Below are 24,039 nucleotides of genomic sequence, written 5' to 3' on the forward strand. Positions count from 1 at the left end.
ACTCGAATCAATGAGCCCAATCAGTCCTCTATGACAACAAAATCATAAATTACGAGGGGTGGCTAATAAGTTTTTTTGGGGGTCATGCTCAGGTAAAACAATTTGGCAAATCAATACTTCCATATTTCAAAGTCCTATTCTTGAAGATCAAGGGGTATAACATTTAATGGAATGACTGGAATTCTGATAGACTTTGGTTGTTAAGGTAAAGATATAATTTAATTGCATTATATGTAGTAGAAAGCGATGGGTTAGAAGAAGCCTACATAACCAACTCATGAAGTAAAATTTAACATCCATATATGGCCAGCTGTGTAAACTTTAACATTTATTTATCCTGCAATAGATGTCCTTCAATTGGTAACATACATGTTTGTCTTCTAATGCCTCTTATGGGGAAAGTAAGAGGCATTAGTAACGGAATGTAATCAGATTACGTTACTGAATTAGGGTAATCCCAAAATTACGTTACTGATGACAATTTTGGACAGGTAACTAGTAACTGTAACGGATAACATTAAGAAAATAACCTACCCAACCCAGGGGGTATATAATCTGATCCTAGATCTGTTAGAATAACAACTTGTTTAGAAGAGTCGAGAACGCCCCCCTCTGCACTGCGCAAACTCACATCATCCGGGGAAGGCAGTGTTTTGAAATAACACAAGATGTCTGCCGGAATAGCGCTAACGACGAACGAGCGTCATATTCGAGACAATAACTACAACAACAATCTTCCAGAGGACCGAATGGACATTGAACTTGACACAGGACACAACGTAACGGACCGGGAAGACTTGGACACTGGAATACAAGCCACTTGTTCATCTAACGGCAGTGGCGGGGAGGAGGATGAGTCGGAGGCCATTGATCGGGAAAGAGAAGCCGGGGGCTCGATTTCTCAGCGCAACGGGGAAGGAGTGTTGTTGGGCAGGGAGCAAGAGGTGTCAGTCGAAATCGGAGAGACGTATTTATGTCAGCGAGCCGACAAGACATGGCGTAAGTATTTGTTTATAAGCCAAAAATAGTTAGCTACGTTTGAAAGACTGTGAGGCAGAATACTATTTATCATCTGTGCGTCCCGACTGGTTCTGCATATATCTTCAGATTGATAGTAGGCTGGACACGTGACATTTATAACAACGCTTTTTAAAAACTAAAACTAGTTCATTGCATCCACCGTGGAGCCCAGTTTCTTAATATTACCATCTGTCCAAACTGCTTGGCGTAGTGTTGAATTAATCACGAAAAAACATTTTAGGGCATTTTTCACCCTGCCAGCTCCTATTAGTTCTATTGAGCGCAGTGGCACCAACTCGCTTCCGAACGTTCAATTCCCAGCATTATTGATCTAGGTCACAATTCTAGCCTGGCTATTGTTGGCAATAAGACCTGCCCATATTTAACTCGTAGGCTTACCTCAGTAATTTATTATAATTAACAAGGTTGTGGCTACTTGGTGAGCAAACTCGCTGTTCGCCTGTGTAAGGTTACACGTTGTTGTGACCCGCAGAGCTAACGATGGCTGGCGCATAGCCATCAAACGTTAAACATTTTCTGCTCATGGAGGGTGTAAACCTAAAAAAAAACGCATGTCCCTGTCATCTTTTTCAAGATGTGGCCGATTTAAACAGCCAGAGGACATTTTTTAATTAAGAAATAACCATGTTAATGTAGATCTGTGGAAATGCTACCTCAGATTATTAGCCTAGAAAGTGTCACGAATTAGTTATTTAGTATCCACAGAAGGCCACAGGGTGGAGCAAGAGAGCTATAAACCCATACTGTGTTTTGCCTTTTTTTCTAACCGTAGGTATAACCTGTTTTAGCCCTTAACCCTAAACCTTGGGTAGGGTACCCTAGAATACTTTTTAAAACTATTTGTGTGATAATATTGTTAGTAAATACCATTATAGTACTAAATAGCATTTTGATTGTTGTTTTTTATTCAAAACCTATGCAAGCATTTAGCTGCTGTTTTTGTTCTTTTATGATATTTATTCTTGTATTTATTATTGTAAGGCAGAAAACTTGATAAACAAGCCACATTTTATTTTTCAAATGTGGTTTGAACTGGGTGTGACCTATATGTGAAAGTCCAACAATTGGATGGGATAGGTGGGGCAGGTTTGAGACTGATCTCAGGAATTAATAAGAAAAATACACTTTATTTCTCAGCTGCCTCACCAGTGACATTATGTGAATTAATAACTTTAAATTGCTAAATATTTCCAATAGATGGCAGCATAAAACCACAAAGCATCAATTATAGGCTATAGCAGTAATAAGATTGACATAAAATAGCATGCAACCAAAGACTATATGTCCCATGATTTTCTAAAATGGTCACTCATTAATTTACAGGTAGCTATTTATCTCATATTAGGCCTGTGTTGCTTTTGGGAGAGCAAAAAAAATAGTGACTATAGCAGGTATTGAACCCCGGCCAAATAATCACTAGTCAGGTGCGCTAACCTCAACCCTAGTAGACATGCATAATAAAAAGCTCTGTTAACGTATATCATATTATGAGTACACAGCCTCGAATAGAAAAGATGACTGCTTCTTCCAGCCCGCCAACAAATTACATCATGCACCCTCACGGTTAGCAAACTTACCTCCAACATGCCCCTCGCTTGCGCGAGAAGGCAGAGTGCTCGCTGAAGGCCCACGTTTTTGGTGGGGCTTGTTGAGTTGGCTACTTTTGCATGAAGGCAGAGCGGGTCGATGATGGTTGACGAATTTGACAATGAATGTACTAGGAAAATACGATTTTGTCGACCAGAGGTGACTGAATTAATGTTCAGGCTTATTGATAATTGTTATGGTAATGAAGTATAATTTCAAAACATGAGCACATAAACAAGTAATAATAAACATGAATCATCATTATATTTCTTCACATCAATCTGTTAAATGCCTTTTCAGCCCTTCCACTTGCATTAGCAGTGTGGAAAGGGACAGAAAGTGCGCACATGAGTTTTCCTGTGAGGGTAGTGGTGTATCCAGGGAGAGAACTAATCTTCTGAAATTTAATTTGTGGTCTTATACGGCCATCTATTGGAATTATTTAGCAACTGCAGTAGTACTGAATAAATTGTATATCTTTACTAAAGTAGTAATTATTCAGAATTGCAAAATATACACTTTTCTAGTTAATTTTATAACGTACAACCATAAAATAACTATTTAAATGAAACTGACAAACACCATACATTTAGTTAATATTTTTTGTTGTTGATTTAGATGGGTGCCATTATCTGCGAAAGTAATACCCCCTTAACAAAAAACTACCGACACTGGACACACACTAAAATGAGCTTTTTTAAATTATAAATCTGGTAGCTCTCAAAAGAGCCTGTACTTTGCTGAGCAGTTCGTTTTCATGTGTGTGCTGCCTGCCATGTCATCAGAGGAGTAGATCTGTGAATAATGAAATTTAATACATTTTTGCCACGCTTTCACATTGAGGCCTAGTTTCTAATGATGTAAGTTTTGGCAGACATCAACAAAATTACTCATAGAACTGAGGTCGTCATATTGTTGTTTTTTTCAAGTTGGACACCATTTTAATCAGGATAATCTCTTCTTTCTAATTATATAAGGCTGGGCAGTGTATTCTGCTGTCATTGATAGATAAAGACCAGAAATAGTCACAAGTTGCCATTTTTCCCCCTTCCTCGTTATGCATACATAAGCACACTTGGCACCATTGAGGTGCGGATGTTTACTTTCTACAAAAGTTATTTTTCAGTTTCGTCCTAAGAACAGATTGTAGGGGTAAAATAAAAAAGGTATACCTTTTTTGGTGCCATTTAAGGAACATGGAATTCTCAGGATCATTGCAGTCAGAAGAAACTCAGCGAAGGTTTGTTCCAATCCATTTGCTATGGCCTCGCGCTACTGTTCCAGCTCAACCAACCTTCTTTGGACGTTTTTCAGCCTTGGGTGAATTTTGACTCGTTCTATTGTCCAGCTTACTGATAGAGATAGTCACAATGTTTAACTATGCAGGTTTTTTTATGGACTTGTTGTTGGTGATCTCAAGATCAAGTTTGCTTCTTGAACATTAGATATGTGAAATTGTGGTTTTGTTTATTGTTTACATTCAAGGCCATCAAGCTCTATTAGCTGTAAGCTATAGCTAGGCTGGACAATAGAACGAGTCAAAATTCACCCAAGGCTGAAAAATGGCAAAGGAGCGTTGGCTAAGCTGGAACACTAGCGTGAGCCCATATCAACTGAATGGAAACGAACGTTCGCAGAGCCTGTTTTGGCTGGAGTGACGATTAGAATTCCATTTCGCCAAAATGGCACCAAAAAATGTATCCCTTTTTATTTTACAACTACAATCTGTTCTTTGGATGAAACTGAAAGAAAAAAAACTTGTGTAGAAAGGAAACATCCGCACCTCGATGGTGCCAGGTGTGCTTATGTCTGCATAACGAGGAAGTAGGGAAACAATTAGGGATGTACGATATATCGGTGAACATATCGGAATTGGAGAATATTAGCTAAAAATGACATTATCTGTATCGGCCCGATGTCCAGTTTAACACCGATGTGCAAAACCGATGTCAAAGCTGACGTGCATACCAACAGTGGCTTGCGAAAGTATTCACCCCCTTGGGATTTTTCCTAACCTGGAATTACAATTAATTTTGTGCAGTTTGTATCATTTGATGTACACAACATGCCTACCACTTTGAAGATGCAAAATATGTTTTATTGTGAAACAAGAAATAAGACAAAAGAACTGAACTTGAGTGTGCTTAACTAGTCACCCCCCCCCCCCCCAAAGTCAATACTTTGTAGAGCCATCTTTTGCAGCAATTACAGCTGCAAGTCTCTTGGTGTGTCTCAAAAGCTTAGCACATCTAGCCACTGTGATTTTTGCTTATTCAAGGAAAACCTGCTCCAGCTCCTTCAAGTTGGATGGGTTCCGCTGGTGTACAGCAATCTTAGTCATACCACAGATTCTCAATTGGATTGAGGTCTGGCTTTGTGACTAGGCCATTCCAGGACATTTAAATGTTTCCCCTTAAACCAGTCGAGTGTTGCTTTAGCAATATGCTTAGGGTCATTGTCCTGCTGGAAGGTGAACCCCCGTCCGTCTCAAATCTCTGGAAGACTGAAACAGGTTTCCCTCAAGAATTTCCCTGTATTTAGCGCCATCCATCATTCCTGCAATTCTGTCCAGTTTCCCAGTCCCTGCCGATGGAAAAACATCCTCACAGCATGATGCTGCCACCACCATGCTTAACTATTGGGATGGTGTTCTCGGGGTGATGGGAGGTGTTGGGTTTGCGCCAGACATAGCGATATCCTTGATGGCCAGAAAGCTACATTTTAGTCTCATCTGACCAGAGTACCTTCTTCCATTTGGAGTACCTTGGCGAACACCAAATATGTTTGCTTATTTTCTTCTTTAAGCAATGGCTTTTTTCTGGCCACTCTTCCGTAAATCCCAGCTCTGTGGAATGTACGGTTTAAAGTGGTACTATGGACAGATACTCACATCTCTGCTGTAGAGCTTTGCAGCTCCTTCAGGGTTATCTTTGGTCTCTTTGTTGCCTTTCTGATTAATGCCCTCCTTTCCTGGTCTGTGAATTTTGGTGGGCTGCCCTCTCCTCTTGGCAGGTTTGTAGTGGTGCCATATTCTTTCAATTTTTAAATAATGGATTTAATGGTGCTCTGTGGGATGTTCAAAGTTTCAAATATCTTTTTATAACCCAACCCTGATCTGTACTTCTCCACAACTTTGTCCCTGACCTGTTTGGAGAGCTCCATGGTCTTCATATTGCCCCTTGCTTAGTGGTGTTGCAGACTCTGAGGCCTTTCGGAACAGGTGTGTGTATATATACAGTGGGAAGAAGAAGTATTTGATACACTGCAGATTTTGCAGGTTTTCCTACTTACAAAGCATGTAGAGGTCTGTAATTTTTATCATAGGTACACTTCAACTGTGAGAGACGGAATCTAAAACAAAAATCCAGAAAATCACATCGTATGATTTGCTTTTTATTCATGACATAAGTATTTGATACATCAGAAAAGCAGAACTTAATATTTGGTACAGAAACCTTTGTTTGCAATTACAGAGATCATACGTTTCCTGTAGTTCTTGACCAGGTTTGCACACACTGCAGCAGGGATTTTGGCCTATTTTGGCCTACTCCTCCATACAGACCTTCTCCAGATCCTTCAGGTTTCGGGGCTGTCGCTGGGCAATACGGATTTTCAGCTCCCTCCAAAGATTTTCTATTGGGTTCAGGTTTGGAGACTGGCTAGGCCACTCCAGGACATTGAGATGCTTCTTACGGAGCTCTATTTTTGTCTCATCAGACCACATGACCTTCTCCCATTCCTCCTCTGGATCATCCAGATGGTCATTGGCAAACTTCAGACAGGCCTGGACATTTGCTGGATTTTAATCCATGACGGCATAGTGTGTTACTAATGGTTTTCTTTGAGACTGTGGTCCCAGCTCTCTTCAGGTCATTGACCAGGTCCTGCCGTGTAGTTCTGGGCTGGTCCCTCACCTTCCTCATGATCATTGATGCCGCACGAGGTGAGACCTTGCATGGAGCCCCAGACCGAGGGTGATTGACCGTCATCTTGAACTTCTTCCATTTTCTAATAATTGCGCCAACAGTTGTTGCCTTCTCACCAAGCTGCTTGCCTATTGTCCTGTAGCCCATCCCAGCCTTGTGCAGGTCTACAATTTTATCCCTGATGTTTTTACACAGCTCTCTGGTCTTGGCCATTGTGGATAGGTTGGAGTCTGTTTGATTGAGTGTGTGGACAGGTGTCTTTTATACAGGTAACAAGTTCAAACAGGTGCAGTTAATACAGGTAATGAGTGGAGAACAGGAGTGCTTCTTAAAGAAAAACTAACAGGTCTGTGAGAGCCGGAATTCTTACTGGTTGGTAGGTGATCAAATACTTATGTCATGCAATAAAATGCAAATTAATTACTTAAAAATCATACAATGTGATTTTCTGGATTTTTGTTTTAGATTCTGTCTCTCACAGTTGAAGTGTACCTATGATAAAAAATTACAGACCTCTACATGCTTTGTAAGTAGGAAAACCTGCAAAATCTGCAGTGTATCAAATACTTGTTCTCCCCACTGTGCATACATACAAACAAACAAACAGTTGAAGTCGGAAGTTTACATATACCTAAGGGTGATCGAGCGTCTAGATGTTCTTTACCATTCGGCCATCAGATTTGCCACCAATGCTCCTTATAGGACACATCACTGCACTCTATACTCCTCTGTAAACTGGTCATCTCTGTATACCGGTCGCAAGACCCACTGGTTGATGCTTATTTACAAAACCCTCTTAGGCCTCACTCCCCCCTATCTGAGATACAGTTGAAATCAGAAATGTATATACACCTTAGCCAAATACATTTAAACTCAGTTTTTCACAATTCCTGACATTTAACCCTAATAAAAATTCTCCGTCTTAGGTCAGTTAGGATCACCACTTTATTTTAAGATTGTGAAATGTCAGAATAATAGTAGAGAATTATTTATTACAGCTTTTATTTCTTTCATCACATTCCCAGTGTGTCAGAAGTTTACATACACTCAATTAGTATTTGGTAGCATTGCCTTTAAATTGTTTAACTTAGGTCAAATGTTTCAGGTAGCCTTCCACAAGCTTCCCACAATAAGTTGGGTGAATTTTGGCCTATTCCTCCAGACAGAGCTGGTGTAAATGTGTCAGGTTTGTAGGCCTCCTTGCTCACACACACTTTTTCAGTTCTGCTCACAGATTTTCTATAGGATTGAGGTCAGGGCTTTGTGATGGCCCCTCCAATACCTTGACTTTGTTGTCCTTAAGCCGTTTTGTCACAACTTTGGAAGTATGGTTGTGATCGTTGTCCATTTGGAAGACCCATTTGTGACCGAGCTTTAACTTCCTGACTGATGTCTTGAGATGTTGCTTCAATATATCTGCATAATTTTCCATCATGATGTCATCTATTTTGTGTAGTGCACCAGTCCATCCTGCAGCAAAGCACCCCCACAACATGATGCTGCCACCCCCGTGCTTCATAGTTGGGATGGTGTTCTTCGGCTTGCAGCCTCCCCCTTTTCCCTCCAAACGTAACGATGGTCATTATGTCCAAACAGTTCTATTTTTGTTTCATCAGACCAGAGGACATTTCTCCAAAAAGTATGATCTTTGTCCCCATGTGCAGTTGCAAACCGTAGTCTGGCTTTTTTATGGTGGTTTTGGAGCAATGGCTTCCATCTTGCTGAGCGTCCTTTCAGGTTATGTCGATATAGGACTTGCTTTACTGTGGATATAGATACTTTTGTACCTGTTTCCTCCAGCATCTTCACAAGGTCATTTTCTGTTGTTCTGGGATTGATTTGCACTTTTCGCATCTGTCTCTAGGAGACAGAACGCTTCTCCTTGCTGAGCGGTATGACGGCTGCGTGGTCCCATGGTGTTTATACTTGCGTACTATTGTTTGAACAGATGAAAGTGGTACCTCCAGGCGTTTGGAAATTGCTCCCAAGGATGAACCAGACTTGTGGAGGTCTACAATTTTTTTACTGAGGTCTTTGCGGATTTCTTTGGATTTTCCCATGATGTCAAGCAAAGAGGCACTGATTTTGAAGGTAGGCCTTGAAATACATGCACAGGTACACCTCCAATTGACTCAAATGATGTCAATTAGCCTCTCAGAAGGTTCTAAAGCCTGGACATCATTTTCTGGAATTTTCCAAGCTGTTTAAAGGCACAGTCAACTTAGTGTATGTTTACTTCTGACCCACTGGAATTGTGATACAGTGAAATAATCTGTCTGTAAACAATTGTTGGAAAATGTACTTGTCATGCACAAAGTAGATGTCCTAACCGACTTGCCAAAACTATTGTTTGTTAGCGTCCCACATATCCCAGAGAAGTTAACGTCCCACTTGGCCAAAAGCCAGTAAAAATGCAGAGCGCCAAATTCAAATAAATTACTATAAAAATCTAACTTTCATGAAATCACACATGCAATACACCAAATTAAAGCTACACTTGTGAATCCAGCCAACATGTCAGATTTCAAATAGGCTTTTCGGCGAAAGCAAACGATGCTATTATCTGAGGATAGCACCACAGTAAACAAAGAGGGAGAAGCATATTTCAACCCTGCAGGCGCGACACAAAACGCAGAAATAAAAATATAATTCATGCCTTACCTTTGACAAGCTTCTGTTGTTGGCACTCCAATATGTCCCATAACATCACAAATGGTCCTTTTGTTCGATTAATTCCGTCGATATATATCCAAAATGTCCATTTATTTTGCGCGTTTGATCCAGAAAAACACCGGTTCCAACTTGTGCAACGTGACTACAAAATATCTCAAAAGTTACCTGTAAACTTTGCCAAAACATTTCAAACTACTTTTGTAATACAACTTTAGGTATTTTTTTACGTAAATAATCGATAAAATTGGAGACGGGATGATCTGTGTTCAATACAAGATTAAAACAAACTGTAGCTAGCGTTCTGGTCATGCGCCTCTATCTAACAGTACACTTCAAGTTACCCTCGTTCTGGATGGCCGTTCTGCTTCATTACACAAAGGAAAAAACCTCAACCAATTTCTAAAGACTGTTGACATCCAGTGGAAGCGGTAGGAACTGCAAGAAGGTCAATTAGAAATCTGGATTCCCAATGAAAACCCATTGAAAAGAGAGTGACCTCAAAAAAACAAAAAACAAATCTGAATGGTTTGTCGTCAGGGTTTTGCCTGCTAAATAAGTTCTGTTATACTCAGACATGATTCAAACAGTTTTAGAAACTTCAGTGTTTTCTATCGAAATCTGCTAATAATATGCATATCTTATCTTCTGTGGATGAGTAGCTGGCAGTTGAATTTGGGTATGCTTTTCATCCAAACGTGAAAATGCTGCCCCCTATCCTAGAGAAGTTAACAAGAAATTTGTGGACTGGTTGAAAAACGAGTTTTAATGACTCCAACCTAAGTGCATGTAAACTCCCGACTTCAACTGTATACTTCCTTATAGTAAACAATGGGATGACCTCAGAGTTCCATGATACATTTTTTGTTTACATTTGAACTACCAGCAACGTGGGCAGGTCTCATTGCCAACAATAGCAAAGCACAATAAGCTGGGAATAGAACGTTCTGAAAGCGAGTTGGTGCCACGGTGCTCAATAGAACTAATAGGAGCTGGCACGATGAAAAATTCCCTAAAATACGGCCTGTTTTTTTGTGATTACTTCAAAACTACAGCAAACAGCTGGGACATATGGTAATCTTATGAAACTGGGTTCCGCGGCAGATGCAATGTACTAGGTTTAAAAAAAAAAAAAAAAAAAAGCATTGTTAAAAATGTAATGTGTCCTGCCCTACTATAGCTAGCTAGATGTGCTTTTTTACAGAGATGGCTAAAGTTAAATCAGTAAAATGCAACTTTTTTCATTTTTTCCCTCCAGATTCTGCTGAGGTTATCCAGTCCAGGCTGAACGAACAGGAGGGCAGAGAGGAGTTCTACGTACACTATGTTGGATGTGAGTGGGACACACACAGCACTTCTTCTACTTTCCTCCACCTCCCTTTATCATTTCTTCCTTCTCCGCCAACCCTCTCTCTAACTCTCCCATGGTCTTGTAGTTAACAGACGTCTGGATGAGTGGGTGGGCAAGGCTCGTCTGGCACTGACCAAGACGGCGAAGGACGCAGTGACAAAAATCACTGAGGGTGGTGGAGGGGGCGAGCTGGGGGAGCAGCCCGAGAGGAAGATCACCCGCAACCAGAAACGCAAACATGATGAGATCAACCACGTGCAGAAGGTAGGCTAGTGCAGGAGGTTCTAGACTACATACCCCAACAGCGGTGGATCATATCCCCATTGTCAATTTCTAAACTGTTCTTCTGTCAGTTAGATTCAGTTATTAAATGGGCTCCCTCTTTGTTCTGTTTTCTAATCGAACTGCTCTTTCCCGCCAGACGTACGCAGAGATGGACCCCACCACAGCTGCCCTGGAAAAGGAGCATGAGGCGGTAAGCGTGTGTAGCTATAATGTCATGCACTTTTTGATATACAGTACCAGTCGAAAGTTTGGACACCTATTCATTCCAGGGTTTTTCTTTATTTGTATTTTTTTCTACATTGTACAATAATAGTGAAGACATCAAAACTATGAAATAACACGCATGGAATCATGTAGTAACCAAAAAAGTGTTAAACAAATGAACATTTATTTTATATTTGAGATTCTTCAAAGTAGCCACCCTATGCCTTGATGACAGCTTCGCTCCCTGTTGGCATTCTCTCAACCAGCTTCATAAGGTAGTCACCTGGAATGCATTTCAATTAACAGTTGTACCTTGTTAAAAGTTAATTTAGTGGAATTTCTTTCCTTCTTAATGCGTTTGAGCCAATCAGTTGTGTTGTGACAAGGTAGTGGTGGTATACAGAATATAGCCCTATTTGGTAAAAGACCAAGTCCATATTATGGCAAGAACAGCTCAAATAAGCAAAGAGAAACAACAGTCCATCATTACCTTGACTGACCTTCATGTCTTAATCTGGTCAGGCAATACGCCATCCCATCTGGTTTGTTTTTAGTGGGACATCATTTGTTTTTCAACAGGACAATTGAAAATAATAGTGATGTCTTCACTATTATTCTACAATGTAGAAAATAGTAAAAATAAAGAAAAACCCTTGAATAAGTAGGTGTGCCAAACTTTTGACTCATACTGTATGTAGTTGTAAGACAATACAATTCCTAGAGAAGGGGGGAAAGTAAAAAATGTGTCCGTGCCTCTCCCAGATCACTAAAGTGAAGTACGTGGACAAGATCCAGATTGGAAACTTCGAGATTGACGCCTGGTACTTCTCCCCATTCCCAGAGGACTACGGCAAGCAGCCCAAGCTGTGGATCTGCGAGTACTGCCTCAAGTACATGAAGTACGAGAAGACCTTCAGATACCACTTGGTCAGTGACTGTCAGCTTCATCAGTTTAAAAGCACTGTTAGCTTCAGCATTGCTGTTGTCTTTCATTACCATCTAGCATTTGAGACTAGCACTTCTATTTGACCAATATACAGTTGAAAAGCTTTGGACCACATACTTATGTTTCATCCTTCTCCACCTCTATTTCCTCTCTACCTTTCCTTCTCACTCTATCTGTTCCTCCAGTCCCAATGTCAGTGGAGGCAGCCTCTTGGGAAAGAGATCTACAGGCGGAGCAACATCTCTGTGTACGAAGTGGATGGACGCGACCACAAGGTAAGAACACAGGAGGCAGGACCAAACCACAGAGAATTACCCCAAAATGCCCTGAAAGCAATTTAAACAGGTCTTAGTTAACTGGGAACAAGAACAACCTAGACCTTTCAACTTAAGTCTTGGGGGTACCCCTTTGCATATGTTTTCTTTTTTTTCTTTTCTTTTTTTAATAAATACATTTTATCCCATTTTCTCCCCAATTTTCGTGGTATCCAATCGCTAGTAATTACTATCTTGTCTCATCGCTACAACTCCCGTACGGGCTCGGGAGAGACGAAGGTCGAAAGCCATGCGTCCTCCGAAGCACAACCCAACCAACTGCTTCTTAACACAGCGCGCCTCCAACCCGGAAGCCAGCCGCACCAATGTGTCGGAGGAAACACCGTGTACCTGGCCCCCTTGGTTAGCGCGCACTGCGCCCGGCCCGCCACAGGAGTCGCTGGAGCGCGATGAGACAAGGATATCCCTACCGGCCAAACCCTCCCTAACCCGGACGACGCTATGCCAATTGTGCGTCGCCCCACGGACCTCCCGGTCGCGGCCGGCTGCGACAGAGCCTGGGCGCGAACCCAGAGACTCTGGTGGCGCAGTTAGCACTGCGATGCAGTGCCCTAGACCACTGCGCCACCCGGGAGGCCCAATTTGCATATGTTTGTTCCAGCCCAGCACTAACATAACTGACTCCTCTTCATTGAGTATCTGCAAGGTGTATTAAAATGAACAAACCCACTGACGGTAATACTGACCCTCGTCTCTTTCTGTAGATCTACTGCCAGAACCTGTGTCTACTGGCCAAGCTCTTCCTGGACCACAAGACGCTGTACTTTGACGTGGAGCCTTTTGTATTTTACATTCTGACTGAAGTCAACAGGCAGGGAGCACACATAGTGGGATACTTCTCCAAAGTAAGTACTGGTCCCAGTACAGGGATGGGGATATCTGTGGCTGCTTGTCCAAAGTATAAATGTATAAACTCAGCAAAAAAATAAACGGCTCTTTTTCAGGACCCTGTCTTTCAAAGATAATTTGTGAAAATCCAAATAACTTCATAGATCTTCATTGTAAAGGGTTTAAACACTGTTTACCATGCTTGTTCAATTAACCATGGACAATTAATGAACATGCACCTATGGAACGGTCGTTAAGACACTAACAGCTTACAGACGTTAGGCAATTAAGTTCACAGTTATGAAAACTTAGAACACTAAAGAGGCCTTTCTACTGACTCTGAAAAACACCAAAAGAAAGATGCCCAGGGTCCCTGCTCATCTGCGTGAACGTGCCTTACGCATGCTGCAAGTAGGCATGAGGACTGCAGATGTGGCCAGGGCAATAAATTGCAATGTCTGTACTGTGAGACGCCTAAGACAGCGCTACAGGGAGACAGGACGGACAGCTGATCTTCCTCGCAGTGGCAGACCACGTGTAACAACACCTGCACAGGATCGGTACATCCGAACATCACACCTGCGGGACAGGTACAGGATGGCGGCAACAACAACTGCCCGAGTTACACCAGGAACGCACAATCCCTCCATCAGTGCTGACTGTCCGCAATAGGCTGAGAGAGGTTGGACTGAGGGCTTATAGGCCTGTTGTAAGGCAGGTCCTCACCAGACATCACCGGCAACAACGGGCACAAACCCACCGTCGCTGGACCAGACAGGACTGTCAAAAAGGGCTCTTCACTGACGAGTCGCGGTTTTGTCTCACCAGGGGTGATGGTCGGATTCGCGTTTATCGTTGAAGGAATGAGCATTACACCGAGGCCTGTACTCTGGAGCGGGATCGATTTGGAGGTGGAGGGTCCATCATGTTCTGGGTCGGTGTGTCACAGCATCATCGGACTGAGCTTGTTGTCATTGCAGTCAATCTCAACGCTGTGCGTTACAGGGAAGACATCCTCCTCCCTCATGTGGTACTCTTCCTGCAGGCTCTTCCGGACATGATCCTCCTGCATGACAATGCCACCAGCCATACTGCTCGTTCTGTATGTGATTTCCTGCAAGACAGGAAAGTCAGTGTTCTGCCATGGCCAGCGAAGTGCCCGGATCTCAATCCCATTGAGCACGTCTGGGACCTGTTGGATCGGAGGGTTAGGGCTAGGGCCATTCCCCCCCCAGAAATGTCCGGGAACTTGCAGTTGCCTTGGTGGAAGAGTGGGGTTACATCTCACAGCAAGGACCGGCAAATCTGGTGCAGTCCATGAGGTGGAGATGCACTGCAGTACTTAATGTAGCTGGTGGCCACACCAGATACTGACTGTTACTTTTGATTTTGACCCCCCTTTGTTCAGGGACAGATTATTCCATTTCTGTTAGTCACATTTCTGTGGAACTTGTTCAGTTTGTCTCAGTTGTTGAATTATGTTCATACAAATATTTACACATGTAAGTTTGCTGAAAATAAATGCAGTTTATTTACAGTGAGAGGACGTTTCTTTTTTTGCTGAGTTTATCTGTAATGTAGCTGTTTATTTTTTGGGGGGGGGGGGGGGGGTTAGAAACAGATTTCATAAATGGTTGTAATTTAAATCAAATGTTATTTTTCACATGCGCCCAATACAACCGGTGTAGACCTTACAGTGTAATGCTTACTTACAAGCCCTTAACCAACAATGTCGTTTTTAAGAAAAAAATACATGCAAAGAAAATATTTATTAAATAAACTGAAGTAAACAATAAAAAAAAACAATTTGAAAATAGAAAATAACAATTTAAAGAGCAGCAATAAAATAACAGTAACGAGGCTATATACAGGGGGTACCGGTACAGAATCAATGTGCTAAGGGTTAGTCGAGGTAATTGAGGTAATGTGTACATGTAATTCAAATAGTCCGGGTAGCCATTTGGTTATCTGTTCAGAAGTCTTATGGCTTGAGGGTAGAAGCTGTTAAGAATCCTTTTGGACCTAAAAATGTCTCATGTCTTGAGGAAAGTCCCAAATCTGAAGGAAATTGTTCATTGTTTTAGGTGAACGGATAACTGGTATAGTGTAGGCCTATAAAAACTGATCTTGTTGTGTGTTCCACAGGAGAAAGAGTCTCCAGATGGGAATAACGTGGCGTGTATCCTCACCCTCCCACCCTACCAGCGCAGAGGATACGGAAAGTTCCTCATAGCCTTCAGTGAGTGGGTTACACACACACACACACACACACACTAGAGCTGGGAAATATGGACAAATATTATGCTAAATTGACAATTATCAGGTCAACGATAAATTGTGCGTTAAGTTAATACAATTATTAAGCACCATTTATTTTATTATACCCCTTAAACTTCTACTTTGAATGTTACCAATTTTCCCGTTAGCAATAGCTCATATTAGCCGGCTTAGGCCTATTCCATTTCAAACTTCACATTTCTAGTAAAGGCTACTTATCATTATTGTCAATATCAGTAAAATGTTGTTTATAAATGGCCGGTTTGGTTGGTGACAATCATTTTTGGTTTATCGTCCCAGCTCTAACACACACTATCACACATGTTCTCTCTTTCTCTCCCCCCCCAGGTTATGAGCTGTCTAAATTGGAGAGTACGGTGGGTTCTCCAGAGAAGCCCCTGTCAGACCTGGGCAAGCTGAGCTACAGGAGCTACTGGTCCTGGGTGTTGCTAGAGATCCTCAGGGACTTCAGGGGCACACTCTCCATCAAGGACCTCAGGTACACACAGACAAGTGACTATTTTCACCTCACCATAAATACATTCTCATGTACAGTACCAGTCAAAAGTTTGGACACACCTACTCATTCCAGGGTTTTTTGTTTTTTACTATTTTCTACATTGTAGACTAGCAGTGAATACATCAAAACTATGAAATAACACATATGTAATCATGTTAAAAGTTATTTTGTGGAATTTCTTTCATTCTTAATGCGTTTGAGCCAATCAGTTGTGTTGTGACAAGGTAGGGGTGGTATACAGAAGATAGCCCTATTTGATAAAAGACCAAGTCCATATTATGACAAGAACGGCTAAAATAAGCAAAAAGAAATGACAGTCCATCATTACTTTAAGACATGAAGTTCAGTCAATTTGGAAAATTTCAAGAAGCCATCAAGCGCTTTGATGAAACTGGCTCTCACGAGGACTGCCACAGGAAAGGAAGATCCAGAGTTACCTCTGCTGCAGAGGATAAGTTCATGAGAGTTATCCACGTCATAAATTGCAGCCCAAATAAATGCTTCAGAGTTCAAGTAACAGACACATCTCAACATCAACTGTTCAAAGGAGACTGTGTGAATCGGGCCTTCATGGTCGAATTGCTGCAAAGAAACCACTACTAAAGGAGACCAATAGAAAGAAGAGACTTGCTTGGGCCAAGAAACACAAGCAATGGACATTAAACCGGTAGAAATCTGTCCTTTGGTCTGATGAGTCCAAATTTGAGATTTTTGGTTCCAACCACCGTGTCTTTGTGAGACGCATAGTAGGTGAACCGATGATCTCAGTATGTGTGGTTCCCACCGTGAAGCTTGGAGGATGTGTGGGGGTGATTTGCTGGTGAAACTGTCAGTGATTTATTTTGAATTCAAGGCACACTGAACCTGCATGGCTACAATAGCATTCTGCAGTGATACGCCATCCCATCTGGTTTGCACTTAGTTCCGCTATCATTTGTTTTTCAACGGGAGAATGACCGAAATCACACCTCCAGGCTGAGTAAGGGCTATTTGACCAAGTTAGGAGAGGGATGGAGTGCTGCATCAGATGACCTGGCCTCCACAATCACCCGAACCTCAACTCAATTGAGATGGTTTGGGATGAGTAGGACCGCGTAGTGAAGTAAAAGCAGCCAACAAGTGCTCAGCATACAGTGGTTGCTCCACTAAAAGTTTTGCGATTATGCTGTGGTACTTAGAGGTAATTTGTGGTTTAGTACGGTACCCTACGTCATTGCTCCAGACCAGCGCAAGGGGGAGTTAGAGCACTGATTATGCTTTTGGGTCCTACTGTGTCTGACAATGAATGGGTGACATAAACCTAAATAGAAACTGTGTAATTGTGCACGACTTCACACTAAGGTTTTTATTTTGTTAGGATTATTTTGCTCTTACTGTAGTAGTGTATTGGCCTGCAGTTCTTCAGCTATATCCACTGAAAGCGTTCAAGGCACGAGGGCAGGGGGCACGGGATGGGCCGCAGAGCTGCGCACAGAGACTGACCTAGCCCATGGGGAAAGGAGGAGGAGGGAGTGGGGGTAAACCCCCACTCCGCCACACTGGGTAGCACAGAGGAACACTTTAAGGGGCATTGCACTAATAATGGCGCTGACTAGGGAAACGTTCCCTCTGTTCTTAGTGCCAGTCTGCACGTTCAAACTAAAACAATGTAACTAATAATGACATCTTTATGCTTTCGTTAATAAAATAATTATAAAAATACTCTTTCAAAATGCCAATGTTTATTTAGTTATGGATCCATAACGAATTACTATGGGAATAAATATCATTGAATTACAGAAATATTGGAACAAAGTTGTCTAATGAAATTAAACAAATTGTTGCTTACTGGAAAATACTCTTTCAAAAACACACGGTCACGTTGTACCGCACCATTATGGCTATTAGCAGGTAGCTGGACAATAGACTTGCCTAGAAGGTGGGAAATGTATTTCTTAGTTAGGTTGGCTGTATCACAACCGGCCGGGATTGGTTGCAATTTCAGTTTAATCTACCAGAAAAGACGAGACAAATAATACAACAAAGTATTATTATTATTTATCACATCCGACCGTGATTGGGAGTCCCATAGGGCGGCGCACAATTGGCTCAGTGTTTCTCTCCCTCTTAAAACAGAAATATATATTTTGGCCTTTACAAATATTATTTTGGCCTTTATTCAGATTACAATCGCTCTTTCATTAAAAAAAAACTATCGTTATATATTATCAAGTTGATAGTCATATAGCCGGCACCTACATAAAGCTGAGTGACTCACTCATTCATGGCTTTGGATCAAAATAAATAAATACCAACATTCTTTCTGATAGTCTTCTCATAATTTTTTGGGGGGGTTATCCTGACCTGGACACCATGTACAGTATTATAACAGCCCATTATGGGCTATTAGCAGGACAATATACCTTTACCAACGCTTCTTGTATTTTGATACTTTGTGGATGGGGCCTCCCCAGTGGCCCCTCCCCAGTGGCCCCAGTCACCGCATCACAATGCAAAATGCATTGCTACAGATACCCATGCCGGCCGCCACCGGTAGACCCATGAGGTGGCTTTTGGTTTAAATTTAGAATCCTCCAATCCTCTATATGTAATTATTGGCAGAGAGTCAGGTCATATTTTTCAATATACTGTAGGCCTACCGTAGACGATATGAGTCTCACTAGTGTTGAGAAATGTACTGTTAAAAGTGGTGTAGGTCTTATTTATTTAAAGAGCATATTGAAGTTAGAAGCAATAGGATTTGAAGCAATAGCCTACAACTATTTTAGCACAGTTTCACGCTGCTTTGAGACAAGCATGGGGACTGGTCTTGATAAATCAATGCGATTTTTATTTTGACTGCATTTCCGTTTGGGTATTGGTTAGACTACAATTATGGTGTAGAAATGTTATGCTCTCAGTGTAACCTTTTTATTTAACAAGGCAAGTCCGTTAAGAAGAAATTCTTATTTACAAAGACGGCCTACTCCTTCCTCCCCGTCGGGGAATTGAGTCCCAGTCTTCCGCGTGCCCGCATGACACAGGATTCTTTAGCTAAATAGCCAAGTACTGTAGTCTACTCCCGACCGTCACGTTGTACAGCGCCATATTTTCCGTTCCATCCCAACGGAAACCCAGAGGGTTTTTCTTGGAATAAAAACACCATAATATTAAGCAACATTTCTTAAAATCAGTCCCAAATACTATGGTCTTATAAAATAAAAAAGTTTTATATTCTCTAGTACAGGCACTACTGAAGGCCATCAAATGCTAGTCAAAGATGCCCTCTTGTGGTCAAACTAGTGTCGTGTCTTTGCTATCGTTAAATTGAAGACTTATAGTTTTTATAAAAGATTCCTGTAATTAGGGATTACGCGATCACTTGAGTAATAACGTAACTAATTAACTATGAATTCGAGGGCACCAGGGAAAGTTATTAGATTACAAAGTTATAATTTCCCAATATAACCTTTCAGATTATTTTCATATCTGGTCAATAGTCTTCTGATTAATGATTTATTTACTGTACCTCACGTTAGTCTCATTCCAAACGTCATAAATTGTTGATTATCTGCACGAACCCAGTCTTCACTATGAGTCATCCATACATCAATTGTCTTAAATCATTTATTTATTACTAACTAATTAATTCACAGAAATGCATAAACAAACAAACAAACTTAAAATAGTTACATGAAATGATGGGAGAAATATGCCCTAGTGGGCTGAACCGGCATTGCTTGTTAGACAAAGGGGAAATGGCGTTCGACTAAGAATTCACTACAGAGTCCATAATTATAACAATTGACATGCTAATCCTTACACATGAACGCTCACTCATTCGGGAACAATTGCAATCAATATATATATAGTTACGCTCGGTGTGTGTGTGTCTTGATCGTTGGAGAGAAGTTAGTTTCTGTTGGAGTGAAGTTAGTTTCTGTTGGAGATTCGTCGGTCTCTGTCTTGGCTATTGTGGATAGTTCAGAGTGACATTCGTTATAGAATGATTGTTTCGGCGGTTGTCTTTCTTCGCGTTCAATGATACCGAATTCCTAGCTGCAGACTAGTAGTCAATATCAAAGACTTGTTCTCATTCGTCTTAAGAGTTTAACCACGTGGTATGGTTAAAGATTCAGCAATGGTACTTTAACCTTCGTTCTCCTCCTAATGGAGAAAAGCATGGTCTAAATGGTAATTTCTTAGAGTGGGCTTTTATTCAGATAGCAGAGAGGGGTGGTCCCATGGTCTCTGACCCAACTGGCTCAGGGCGGTCCTTGGATTTAGTTCAAATACAACAGGGAGTTGTATTTTCCTTCATTAAACAGTTCAAAATCATATTACACAATTATACAAACAGTATCATACTCACTCATTCATTTTATACAACAAACAGGTGTAAACCTCATATCTGAGGTTATTATATAAACAGCGGTATGGTAATGTGGTCCCACAGTCTCTCCTGAGTTTCCCACATGGGGACAAATGGACATGTTAATAGCTAGGATCTTCACCGATCTTTCCTACTTTTGCAGGAACATGAAATATGTTCGTACCTCAAGTTCTGTGAGGTGGAAGAGAATTCCTTTGTCCTGAAAGTTTACCCTCTGTCTATAATACTGTTGGCCATGAGGAGATTCTCAGGAATTTACGACATCTCTCTGTGATCACCGCAGGGGTTGTGGTAGGAAAGGGAGAGGCAGGGAGAGGGGGATGGGTTTTGCACTACCCAAGCAGGTGACGTCATGACACTAGCATTAATGGTACCAGTGGCTGGCACTTAAATAACGTGCTGTGCTGCAGTACGCTGCAACTTTTAAAGGACGAACCACTCTGTGGGAATTCCTTCAAGATTGTTGGAAAAGCATTCCAGGAGACTACCTCGTGAAGCTGGTTGAGAGAATGCCACAGTGTGCAAAGCCGTCAAGGAAAAGGGTGGCTACTTTGAAGAATCTCAAGTATAAAATATATTTTGATTTGTTTAACACTTTTCTTTGGTTACTACCTGATTCCATATGTGTTATTTCATAGTTTTGATGTCTTTATTCTACAATTCTACAATGTATTTATTCTATATATTCTTTATTTTTTTTTAAACTTAAATGAGTATGTGTCCAAACTTTTGACTGGTACTGTATGTGAATATCCATCCACTTGCACATCCACAACATAGGTACACCTGCATTCACTTGTACATATGTCAAGTACTCCCACATCATAACTGTACACATATGACCTCACACAGACTCAGCCCCAGATTCTCATTGCTCTCCCCCCTCCACAGTCAGATGACCAGTATTACCCAGGGTGACATCATCAGTACGCTGCAGTCCCTCAACATGGTGAAATACTGGAAAGGCCAGCACGTCATCTGTGTCACGCCCAAACTGGTTGAGGAACACCTCAAGAGCGCCCAGTACAAGAAGCCGCCAATTACAGGTAGACATGTTTCCTATTGACGTCTCATAGGCTCCATCCCAAATGACACCTTATTCCCTACACTACTGTTCAAAAGTTTGCGGTCACTTAGAAATGTCCTTGTTTCTGAAAGAAAAGCAAACAAATGTGTCCATTAAAATAACATAAAATTGATCAGAAATACAGTGTAGACATTGTTAATGTTGTAAATGACTATTGTAGCTGGAAACGGCAGATTTTTAATGGAATATATACATAGGCGTACAGATGCCCATTATCAGCAACCATCACTCCTGTGTTCCAATGGCATGTTATGTTAGCTAATCCAAGTTAATCATTTTAAAAGGCTAATTGATCATTAGAAAACCCTTTTGCAATTATGTTAGCACAGCTGAAAACTTGTTCTGATTAAAGCAATAAAACTGGCCTTCTTTAGACTAGTTGAGTATCTGGAACATCAGCATGTGTGGGCTCTTGAGGATATCATAGTGTTACTAATATGTGTGTGTGTATGAGGGGCTCGTCCATGTGCGTCACATGTATGTTTTCTTTTGTGTGTGTGAGTGAGACCCTGACCAGAATGTTTCTGTCTCCTCAGTTGACACCGTGTGTCTGAAGTGGGCCCCGCCCAAACATAAGCAAGCCAAGTTCTCCAAGAAGTGAGGGAAGGTGCTAGTGACATCATGCCAGACCACCCAACCCACACACGCATGGTATTTGTTCTCCAATTCCCGTCTTCCCTCAACTTGTTCTTTGTCCCCAGTTTATACTATTTGTTGTGAAGAGGAACCAATATGTACATTACTAGCGTCTTTTTTTCTGTTTTTTAAATAAACAAGAATAGTGATATTCACTTGGGTGGTCTTGTTTCTTTCCTTTAACTTTGTGATTTGTACTGACAATTTCTACTTGACTCAATAGCAGTGTTTCTCCTAGATATATTTTTCCCTTGGTGGGGTGCAAAGGCACCTGAAGCAACTACTATGAAGACTGAGTGAAGACTACTCCTATATGCTTTGAAAATACTGGTAATAACAATCAGGGATGCAATAAAAAAACGGTCAGTATTGTTATTGATTTAAAAAAATAAAGTAACAATGGTATTATATGGCGCACAGTTGTTACTCAATTGTGTAAAGTGATATGACATGAAGTGAGAGAAGGCAGTTGGTATTAGATTTCACATGGCGGCTTTAGGTATTTTCTCAACAAATTTCCATAAGGCTCTTGCCTTGACGACTTTGTCTATATTGTCATGGTGATAATAAGACATTTTAAAGGAATTGAATGGGAAGGCAGGGGTGTACAACTTGTGTTAGAGCAAAAGCTTGCACACCTACCTGAATACCGGTAGACTTACTTTGCCTGGCTACTCATCCATATCGCTCTGGCCAACTGACACTTCTCCACGATGAGTCTGGATTTGCCTCCTTGACGATTTCTAGAATGCGAGCACATTCTGATTGGTCCCAGAAACCGATGGGTTTGGCCAAAGCAGGCCTACATGATGATGTTTTCAACTTTGATACTCTTATTGGTTAGATTTGTTAGATGATCCAATAGCTGATGAATTTGTTTTGTATACCACCCCTCATTTTGAAGTCTGTTTCAGATTGACTGAATGTATGTAGCGATCTATAGAGCATCAGAATTTAAGTCTGAGTGATTCGTCAGGCAAACACTTACTAGTCAGCTGAGCTGCACTGTTTCAGGACCGTCTTAAAGGAATACTTAGTGATTTTGGCAATGAGGCCCTTTAGCAACTTCCCCAGAGTCAGATGAATTCATGGATACCATTTTTATTTCTCTGTCCAGCATGAAGGAAGTTAAGAGGTAGTTTCGCAGCCAATGCTAACTACATTGCCCTCAATGTATTCATACCCCTTGACTTATTACCGGCCAAATATATATATGTTTTTACGCATTTACACACTACCCTTTTAATGACAAAGTGAAAACATGATTTTAGAAATGTGTACATTTATTAAAAAATGATATCCAGAAATATCTAATTTACTTAAGTATACACACCCCTGAGTCAATACATGTTAGAATCACCATTGGCAATTAGTATTTCTGGGTATGTCTTTAAGAGCTTTGCACACGATATTTTCAAGTCTTGCCATATATTCACGCTGATTTAAGTCGAAACTGTAACTAGACCACTCGAGAACATTCAATGTCATCTTGGTTTGCATCTCAAGGGTATATTTGGCCTTGTGTTTTAGGTTATTGTTCTGCTGAAAGGTGAATTTGTCTCCCAGTGTCTGTTGGAAAGCAGACTACACTAGGTTTTCCTCTAGGATTTTGCCTGTACTTAGCTCTTCTGTTATTTTTACCCTAAAAAAAAAAAACTCTGTAGTCCTTGCTGATGACAAGCAAACCCATAACATGATGCAACCACCACCATCCTTGAAAATATGAAGAGTGGTACCAAGTGGTGTTGTGTTGGATTTTCCCCAAACAACGCTTTGTATTCAGGACATAAAGTTAATTTATTTTCCTCATTTTTTTGCAGTTTTACTTTAGTGCCTTATTGCAAACAAGATGCATGTTTTGGATTATTTATATTCTATACAGGCTTTCTTGTTTTCACTCAGTCATTTAAGGTTAGTATTGTGGAGTAACTACAATGTTGTTGAGACGTTCTCATATCAGAGCCATTAAACTCT

At 41.1% G+C, this 24,039-nt stretch overlaps 1 protein-coding gene across 1 annotated transcript; it reads left to right on the top strand.

The window, feature by feature from the left end:
* The first annotated feature begins 630 nt into the window (after positions 1-630).
* On the top strand, positions 631-22,220 carry LOC120052729 (histone acetyltransferase KAT8-like). The gene is made up of 11 exons (XM_038999810.1): positions 631-999; positions 10,483-10,557; positions 10,661-10,839; positions 10,997-11,050; positions 11,827-11,991; positions 12,196-12,285; positions 13,050-13,190; positions 15,319-15,412; positions 15,799-15,949; positions 21,234-21,388; positions 21,966-22,220. The coding sequence occupies exons 1-11, from the start codon at positions 669-671 to the stop codon at positions 22,028-22,030; spliced, it is 1,500 nt and encodes a 499-aa protein (XP_038855738.1). The 5' UTR covers positions 631-668; the 3' UTR covers positions 22,031-22,220.
* The last annotated feature ends 1,819 nt before the right edge of the window (positions 22,221-24,039 follow it).

The sequence above is a fragment of the Salvelinus namaycush genome, chromosome 8 (genome assembly GCF_016432855.1).
Source record: "Salvelinus namaycush isolate Seneca chromosome 8, SaNama_1.0, whole genome shotgun sequence".
Taxonomy (NCBI): domain Eukaryota; kingdom Metazoa; phylum Chordata; class Actinopteri; order Salmoniformes; family Salmonidae; genus Salvelinus; species Salvelinus namaycush.

Excerpts from the sequence above, each read along its gene's own strand:
- LOC120052729 (XM_038999810.1), top strand. The coding sequence starts at position 669 with ATGTCTGCCGGAATAGCGCTAACGACGAACGAGCGTCATATTCGAGAC. Across the intron at positions 15,950-21,233 it reads CTCTCCATCAAGGACCTCAG|TCAGATGACCAGTATTACCC; the intron begins GTACACACAGAC and ends CCCCCTCCACAG. Across the intron at positions 21,389-21,965 it reads CAAGAAGCCGCCAATTACAG|TTGACACCGTGTGTCTGAAG; the intron begins GTAGACATGTTT and ends CTGTCTCCTCAG.